This window comes from Periplaneta americana, chromosome 1, assembly GCF_040183065.1.
Source record: "Periplaneta americana isolate PAMFEO1 chromosome 1, P.americana_PAMFEO1_priV1, whole genome shotgun sequence".
Classification (NCBI taxonomy): Eukaryota; Metazoa; Arthropoda; class Insecta; order Blattodea; family Blattidae; genus Periplaneta; species Periplaneta americana.
Genome location: NC_091117.1, coordinates 56,045,001 through 56,053,980, shown reverse-complemented (window position 1 = coordinate 56,053,980; position 8,980 = coordinate 56,045,001). Strand labels below are relative to the sequence as shown.

General features: G+C 33.9%; 1 protein-coding gene across 5 annotated transcripts in view; it reads left to right on the top strand.

Moving 5' to 3' along the window:
- The first annotated feature begins 2,764 nt into the window (after positions 1-2,764).
- Positions 2,765-8,980, top strand: part of LOC138696172 (leukocyte elastase inhibitor-like) — a 24,859-nt gene continuing 18,643 nt past the window's right edge. For all 5 annotated transcript variants that reach the window (XM_069820801.1, XM_069820790.1, XM_069820784.1 and 2 more), the window contains exons 1-3: positions 2,765-3,089; positions 5,037-5,149; positions 6,801-6,983. In XM_069820801.1, the coding sequence (XP_069676902.1) occupies positions 3,080-3,089; positions 5,037-5,149; positions 6,801-6,983 (306 nt within the window). In that variant the 5' untranslated portion in view covers positions 2,765-3,079. The remainder of the gene's footprint in view (positions 3,090-5,036; positions 5,150-6,800; positions 6,984-8,980) is intronic.

Sequence of the window (8,980 nt, the reverse complement as noted above, 5' to 3'; positions counted from 1 at the left end):
TATACTGCAGAGATGTGTCTTCTGCAACTGATACTGATGATTTTAATTTACTTCTTTTGTGGTTTATGGATGGACGTATAGAAGAATGTGTTCCAGATCTTCATCATGATTATTACACCACATACAAGTAGGATTATCAGAAAGGTGAAATCGGTGTAGGTACAATTATGTGACAATGTGATCTGTTCTGGCTCTTGTTAAAAATGTTTGAACATACCTGGGCAAGTTTTTGTACATTTCCAGGTCATTCGGCTTCTTTTTTTAACGGACTGTAAAATTTTTCCTTTGTCAGAAGAGAGCCAATTTTGTTAATCCATAAGTTTATAAAATGAAACTTTACTGAAGTAAAGGCATTGGATAGAGATATCACTTGAAGAGGTATTGGTTGCAAATATGTTGCCTGTTTCGCAATGTTATCGACTTTCTCGTTTCCAGGTAGACCACAATGACTAGGTATCCATTGAAATTTTATTTTATTTTATTTTGAAGTTTTTTTAGTTCACTTAGTTTCTGAATTGGAATAATTCTTTGTGCTTATAGGTGTGGTACATATTTGATTATATTAAATATAGCCCCCTTGGAGTCAGTAAGTATTCAAATAAATCTTTCAGAAATTTGACTAACACACTAAAGAGCAGCATCAATAGCTAGCAATTCAGTGTCAAGACTTAAGGAGGCTGAACATGGTATGAAGTAATTTTCTTGATATTTTGGAATATAATACCCTGCTCCTGATGTTCCATCATCAGGGTTTAGAGATTCATCTGTATAAATTTGAGTACTATATGTGCTGCAGAGTAGTTCCATGGCATCCAACTTAAGAATATATGGAGGATCATTTGGAAATGATTTCGTGGAATTTGTAGGCTATGTTCTGGAATTATCCATTTTCATGGAGGAATTTCATTTACAACTGGAGTTTTAGCAATGAGTGTGTCTGTGATATAGACTGGTATTTCTTCTTTGTTTATTTTGTAGAAATTACATAGGATATTAGCTGACAGTTTGAAGAACATCTGAGATGTTGATGAGGCTTGCAATTTTAAATGTATTTTTAGATCCTTTTTAATATATAGTGTCTGATTGGTTGAATATTATATTCAATTTCTAGGGCAACAGTTGATGTGGTTTTTGGTACTCCGAAAGAAGAGGGCTAAGAGAATTTCAAATTTTAAATGGAATTCAGCCTTAGTCGCTGTTCATTACGTCACTAGCCTCATCTAATGAAGTCACATCTCTCTCTGCTGAAACATCTATGTTTCTGTCATGAAGTGCATCTGTAGTGTTCCAACCGCGAATATTCCTTCAACTTCCTCTTCCACGCACTTTTCCACGTCCTACAGTCCTTATTATAGGCCCATCCTAATGCTTCAGGTCATCAAGGAAAGAGTAGAATGAATTTCATTAGCTATTGCAAGTTGCTCGACTTAGCAAAAGTTATCCTTATTGGATCACTGTATAGTTGGTCCAGCTCAATGTGTGCAGGCCTTCCACGAAGATGTTTCGAATATGTAATCTATTACCTCTCTCCATTATGGCAAATGAATTAGTCATACACAGAAGAAACACAACAACAATATGTAAACAACGCACTTGTATTAGTTTGCCTCTCAGTCAAAACTCTGTATGCATTGTAATACAAGTGTAAGGCCAACTTGGAGCAGCACCGACTGGAACTGCACTTATATTACTTTTTCTCTGAACAGAAGTGATATTAAAGATTTAGAATATATACTTATCTCATTTAAAAAAAAGAATGTCACTTATATTACTTTGCTTCTGAGTGCCTCAACTATTATATTATATTTCATATCTCAGAACTTTGCTTAGGGCTACAGAAAATTTACATCGTATCAGCATCTAAACTCGCAGAGAAACAAACATATTCTTTTGTGATTTATTATGATTTTTGTGTTATGAAAAAATGATGTAAAAGGAATACAATTATCTATGACTAGTATCTAAACTGGTCTTTATTTCACAGTCCTTAGCAGCCTTAATAATGACATTATTCACAGCAGTGCTTAAAAGTTTCTAACTGATAGCAGTGAATTAAACTTTTTTTTTTTTAAATTACTCTCTACATGACAACCAGCATATTAGCAATAATGAAATGAATATATTCTTTCATTTAAAACTTCCTCGCCAACAACACATTACAAAGAGAAGACCTACAATTTAAAATTAAATTTACATGCCAGTAATGGATAAAATATTGTATAGCACACTAGAGTAAACAGATTTTATGCGATCGTGGAAATTATCACCCAAGGCTTCGGATAAAATCTAATTTTACTCTCTTGTACTATAAATTGCTATTCAGTGACCACAATTTCCGAAAATTTTACCAGCGCAACATATTTAATTAAATATTAAATTCTGGGACGTCAATAACATGAGAATTTAACACTTAATATTATAATTCTGCATGTCTTTGTTTATTTAGGCAAAACATGTTAATGAAAATATAAGTATAAAGTGTTTTTAAAATAAATTTGTTCATTTTTATACTCATTTTGTTTTAGTAATTATAAATTAAGGTATATTTACAAAGAAAATAAACAGTCTCACTGAAAATCGCGATTTCACAGAACATAGTTTGAAAGACGTTTGCATATCACAATGACTTCAAGAATTGGCAACTCAGCTAAGGGTTTATTTATCCCTTGCGCGTTCCCGCAGTTAACTGGTTAAGGAAATGATGGAAGGTCGTCATGTTTTGATGCGACGTATATATAAGGCTCGTGGAGTGGAGAGGCAAGACATTGCATTTTACCTTCAGATGCATTTTCTACTGACGTGAAATAGTCAGAATATTAGTTTCAGTGTCAGATGTAATCACTCTCCGAGTGACCAGTAACGTGTTGATAGACCTCGCATTAATACCGTGACCTACATACAACTAAACATACAACATAAAAATAAAACAAGTACTTATTGGATGTGATTTCTACTTTGAAATAGGCCAAAGGACAGAACACTATGTTATCAAAGTTTCAGTGCTAAAGAAATAGTGATCAGAAGCTACAGAATCTCAAGACTGTTTCTAAGTGTACAATCTATACTTAAAATCACCGACATGATATCAGGTAAGTTTATTACTTCATAGTGTGATGGATAATTTTTAAGAAGCGAGGAATTCTGTAACTATGGATGGGACTACATCCATGAGAATAATTTCTTTTGTTTTCATTTAATAAGAAAAATGTTTGTGAATATTTTGTACTTAAGCCGCCACGATGGTGTAGTGGCTAGAGCGCTGGACTCATGATCCTGTGGACCCGGGTTCGATCCCTGGTGTAGGTTTTTATTTAACTAAAAGCATATTAGGTTTTTAGATCTAGATTCATTTTCCGTGCCGAGAGGCCGTGGTCTATTGGTTGGTTTTATACCAGACGTTTCGTCTGCAACTGCGGCAGACATCTTCAGTGGAGTGGTATCCGGGGTCGCAAAACTATTCTCGGCGTACCTGAGGCAACTGATCCTGTGGCTCGAAAATCGAAAATCGAAAAAGAGAGGCGAATTAGGAGGACAAATTTAAAAGGTACGCAAAACGCGTCCTTGCAAGGGTTTGGGGGCTGTACGAAACTAAATATGTTAGCTCCAAGCCTGTTGGCCACTAGTCTCACTCCGGGTTACGCTGCTCCACTGAAGGAGCTCTAGAAAATTTTGAAGGGGGAAACCGAAAATGGACGTAACCTCTTAGGTACCACAAACGCGAGGGGGACGGAAATGTGATCAAATGATCACGGGATGGGGCGAGGAGGAGATGGCTGGTGTTTGCCGTTAGGATGGCAGGTGTTATCTTGCACATTGAAAGGGGCTTAGCCATTTCGCAGTGCAAGTGGAGTCGTGAAGACTCTGTCATCTGTTGTTCGATGTTAAAGCAAGTGAAGGCCGTCAGAAGAAGCGCCGTGAAATCTAAATCTGCAATCCTGTGTCTGAATGAATGAATGAGGGGGGAAGTGGGAGGAGAAACTTTAAAGGTACGTGAAAACACGTCCTTGCAAGGGGGGATTTGGGGCTGTGAAAAACTGAATATGTGAGCTCCAAGCCTCTTGGTCACTTGTCTCACTTCGGGTTTCGCCGCCCCAGTGAAGGAGCGCTAGAAATTTCCAGTGGGTAAGCCGAAAATGGACGTACATCCTGTGGCTGGTTGTGCGGGCGTATTTATAGTGCAACTAGCGGGCCGAGGCCTGTTGTCGCTGCGGTCCGCGCCGCTTTGTTCGCTGCTCCCGTTCTGGGTTCCGTTTTTATTTAATAAAAAGCATATTAGTTTTTTATTTAACAAAAAGCATAATTGGTTTTATTTAACAAAAAGCATAATAGGTATATATTTATTCCAATGTATTCTATTATCCCCTTCAATATGCAGAATTATAGCTATTACTTCCACTCTGTATAAACATTTATACAACAGTAGGCCCTATGTTAAATCTGCTTTTAATGTTATTAACGGGTAAAGGCCTTATATCCAAGGACGGGATAGTGAACAACTTTGGCATTATAATACCAGTTCTTTTGAGAAACACTGAAATGATAAAAATGTAGTTCTGAAGTCTTAATTATTGCGAATATTATATTTATGGCAATGTTTTTTTACAGAAAATTTATAATAATTTTTTAATATTTAAAAGTGAACAAAATATATACAGAGTGTCCAAACTAAAGGTATACATATAATGCGAGAATTATACCGTACATTATAAATCTGTAACGTAAAGCGCAATCTCTCAGAGATTTATTCTGTCACACTTGCAAAGCCACTGTTGCACCACCTGTCGCGCAAGTGCAGAAACGGAATGAGGACAGGTTATGCATCAGCCTTGTCAGTCGAGATGTGGACCCCAGAGTAGGCCTAGTTACTTGATTTTAACTGGATGAAAGATGATACTAGTGGACTATCCAAAACCACCTCGGACTGAGAGACTGAAAATGAGACTGAAGGAAGAGGAGCAACTGATTTATGTGGACTGAATACTGCTAGATTCGCTTTGATGGTGATATATGAATTTATCGTTTTACGTTCATTCCAGAGATGTACCTGCCACTCCTTTTGTTGAGTTCGGCACTCTTCATCCCAAGCCTTGGGTCGCTTACGAGAGAAATGAGCATAGCTACTAACGATTTCGCAGTTGAATTGCTGAAGGTAAGAATTTCAAAAGGGAGACACAATGGCAGGGAAAGTGTCATAGTGAAACAAAAATAAATTTATTACAAACATTTCAACACATCTATTGAATACACCAACTGAATTACTAAATAAATAAATAAATAAATAAATAAATAAATAAATAAATAAATAAATAAATAAATAAATAAATAAATAAATAAATAAATAAATAAATAAACAAACAATTAAATAAATAAATAAGTAAATAAATAAATAATTAAATAAATAAGTAAATAAATAAATCGAAAATAAATCAATCAATCAAAGAACGAACAAAGGAACAAACAAACAAACAAACAAACAAACAGACAGGAGAAACAGCAGTCTTTTTTTAATAGAGATAGATAGATAGATAGATAGATAGATAGATAGATAGATAGATAGATAGATAGATAGATAGATAGATAGATAGATAGATAGATAGATAGATAGATAGATAGATAGATAGATAGATAGATAGATAGATAGATAGATAGATAGATAGATAGATAGATAGATAGATAGATAGATAGATAGATAGATAGATAGATAGATAGATAGATAGATAGATAGATAGATAGATAGATAGATAGATAGATAGATAGATAGATAGATAGATAGATAGATAGATAGATAGATAGATAGATAGATAGATAGATAGATAGATAGATAGATAGATAGATAGATAGATAGATAGATAGATAGATAGATAGATAGATAGATAGATAGATAGATAGATAGATAGATAGATAGATAGATAGATAGATAGATAGATAGATAGATAGATAGATAGATAGATAGATAGATAGATAGATAGATAGATAGATAGATAGATAGATAGATAGATAGATAGATAGATAGATAGATAGATAGATAGATAGATAGATAGATAGATAGGTAGGTAGATAGATATAACTTTATTGTCGATGGCATAATGTATGCATAGACATGGTCGAATACAATTACAATTTAATTTAAAATAAGTCAAATAAAAAAAAAAAAAAAACGTTACTCATTACGAGGGCCCATGCGTGAATCCTCAAGACTGTAGGGACACAATTTTATTAATTTCGTTTTTATATCATTCCTAAATTTGAGAGAATTTTTTGTATATTTGATGTCATCAGGCAAACTGTTGTATATTTTGATACCAAAGACCATATATGTTCGACTAGTGTTTGTAAGATGGTGAGCTGGAATAGTTAAACAATTTTTGTTACGAGTGTCGTAGGTATGAAAATCACAATTTTGATGAAAATCAGACATATTTTTATAAATTAGTAGTAAAACATTAAAAATGTATAAACCATAAACAGTAAGAATATTATATTGTAAAAAGTGTTCCCTACATGAGATCCCACTGTCAACACCCGCTATGCATATCTCTTCTGTTTCCAGCTGTTTCCACACAAACGTCATTACAAATTGAATAATTTTAAAACGACGCATGTCAATGACTATCGCATGTTTAAGACAAATTGTGATTTTAACTTGCCTCTAACAAGCCAACGAACAATGTTGTTGGCGTCGTTTCAAACAAAAACGATTGGTTTATCCAACTTTCGAAACTACGATAAAAATGAAAATGTAAAAAATTATGACTTACGTCCTTTAGAAAACAATTCAATTCAACTGATTTACTTTACAGACTTCCTTCAATTCTGGAAACAGAGCGAGCAACACGATCATATCTCCGCTGAGCTTGTACACTGTTCTCGCCATTACTCAGCAAGGCGCAGGCGGCAACACGGAGAACGAAGTGACCCAGGTTCTACACGCACAGCCCGCTGAAACCAGGGTTGGCTTCAGGGACCTTATTAATAATATCAAAGTAAGTAACCTGCATCAAACATAATGCTAAACACTACATAACATGCATTATATTCTCGAATAATTTTCCTTTTAGCTGTAAGTTCCTATATCGTAGATTGAAAACTAATAATGGCTTTATGACTCTTTATCTTTTTTAAATTAATACTAAATCATTTTAAAGTACGGAGAGGAAGCTTAGACAATAAATAGGCTACAAGAAGAGAAATTAAGATCCATTGAAATGGAGTTTTGGAGAAGAACAGCTAGAAAGTCAAGAAGGGAAAAGCGTCGCACATAAAAGGAAATAGAGTATGCTCGTTTCAGAAGGAAATGGAGCGATGATGGAATGAAAATACCAGAAGAAAGCGAAATATTTGATGCACACATGACTCCTTGAAAATTTGGTATAATTATTCTGAAACACCATATATAAAGCACTTTATTCGCTTATTTAAAGAAAAAAATTACATTTCTACCTGAAACAACACTATTATGCCCCTGCAATATGACGTGGAAGACAGAGTTACTTCAGGCATAATGCACTCCACTTTAAAACATGTAACGAGCACACAAACAACTTCATTTCTTAACCACACTTCAAGATAAATGTTAAATATTGCTATAGAGTTCCAGTTCTATTTGTAACAAATGCACTGTAGGCTAGAGTTATCACAATCCGTTCTATCGTTTTGGAGAAATGATTTTACACCGATGGAATTAATGCCAAAATATGTTTAGGCCTATTACTATGCTGAAAGTGGTTATTTTTGTGAAAATCTTGAAACTGATTCTCTCAGATCTCACATTTTCTCGATATAATTTGTGGAATGACATGCTGAATGTACTGCACTTTATTAAACGAAATAAACTGCTTAGTATTCAGTGCTTCAAGATGAAATAATATAATTATAACTTAATGAGAATCAGCAAGGAATTCGGACTCTTAAATGTAATGGGGAAGGAGAGATAAAGACAAGAATTGATGCGTGCAGGTTATAGAGTATAGCTTTCAAGACACATATAGATTGCACAAGAAGAAATAGGGCGATTATTTATTTTGTTCTTTCTATCTATGCGTAACGAATCTCCGTCCCATTTTGAACGAAATGAAGAAACAGTTGAGAGGGGACTTGAAGAAGGAAAGAAGAGCTAAAACGAAGATAATTAAAAAGCAGTTTAAAGAAAAAATCAAGAAAAATCAGCTAAGAAAATTAATTTGAAGAAGAAAGAAGAAGAAGAAGAATAAAGACAGGGAAGAAAAGTTGAGAATCAGGATGAAGAGTGAAGTAGAAAGAATGATTTTGAAGAGGAAATAATACGTAAACGAAGAAGAAAACGTTGAAGAATTGAAGAAGAGAAGCTCAGAGCAAATTTGAATGAAATTGGAAAATAATAATATTCTAAAGAGAATATGAAAAAGAATATGAAGGAATAAAAGACGAGAGAGAGAGAGAGAACTTGGGAATGGAAAGGAAAATTACAAGGTAGACCTACATGAAGAAGAGAAGTTCAGATTAAATTCAAGGCAAAATGGAAAATAATAAAAAACTAAAAGGGTAATGGAAAAGGAAATGAAGGAGTCAAAGAAGAGAGAGCGAATTTTAAAGAAGGAGGAGAAGGGAAGGCGAAAAGGAAATGAGAGTGAAATTATAAAAAAAAACAGGAAGAAGAAATGAACAAAGTAAATTTGAAGGAAAAAGGAAAATAATAAAAACCAAAAGAAATGGAAAACCAGATGTAGGAATAAAATATGAGAGAACGAATTTGAAGAAAAGGAGACTAAAGGAAATTAAAGGAGAAAAATAAAGCGGAAGGGCTAGTATATTTTGAAAAGGAATAAAAAATAAAGAAAAGAAATAAAAGGAGATGAAGAAAATCACGAGAGACTGAATATGATGAGAAAGAAACTGAAGATGAAAGTGAATTTTGAGTAGAGTATGAAAAGAAAGATACAAAGTGGATTAAGAAGTTAAAACACTGAACTTGAGGGGAAGAAAATGATGTTGAAAAAATTAT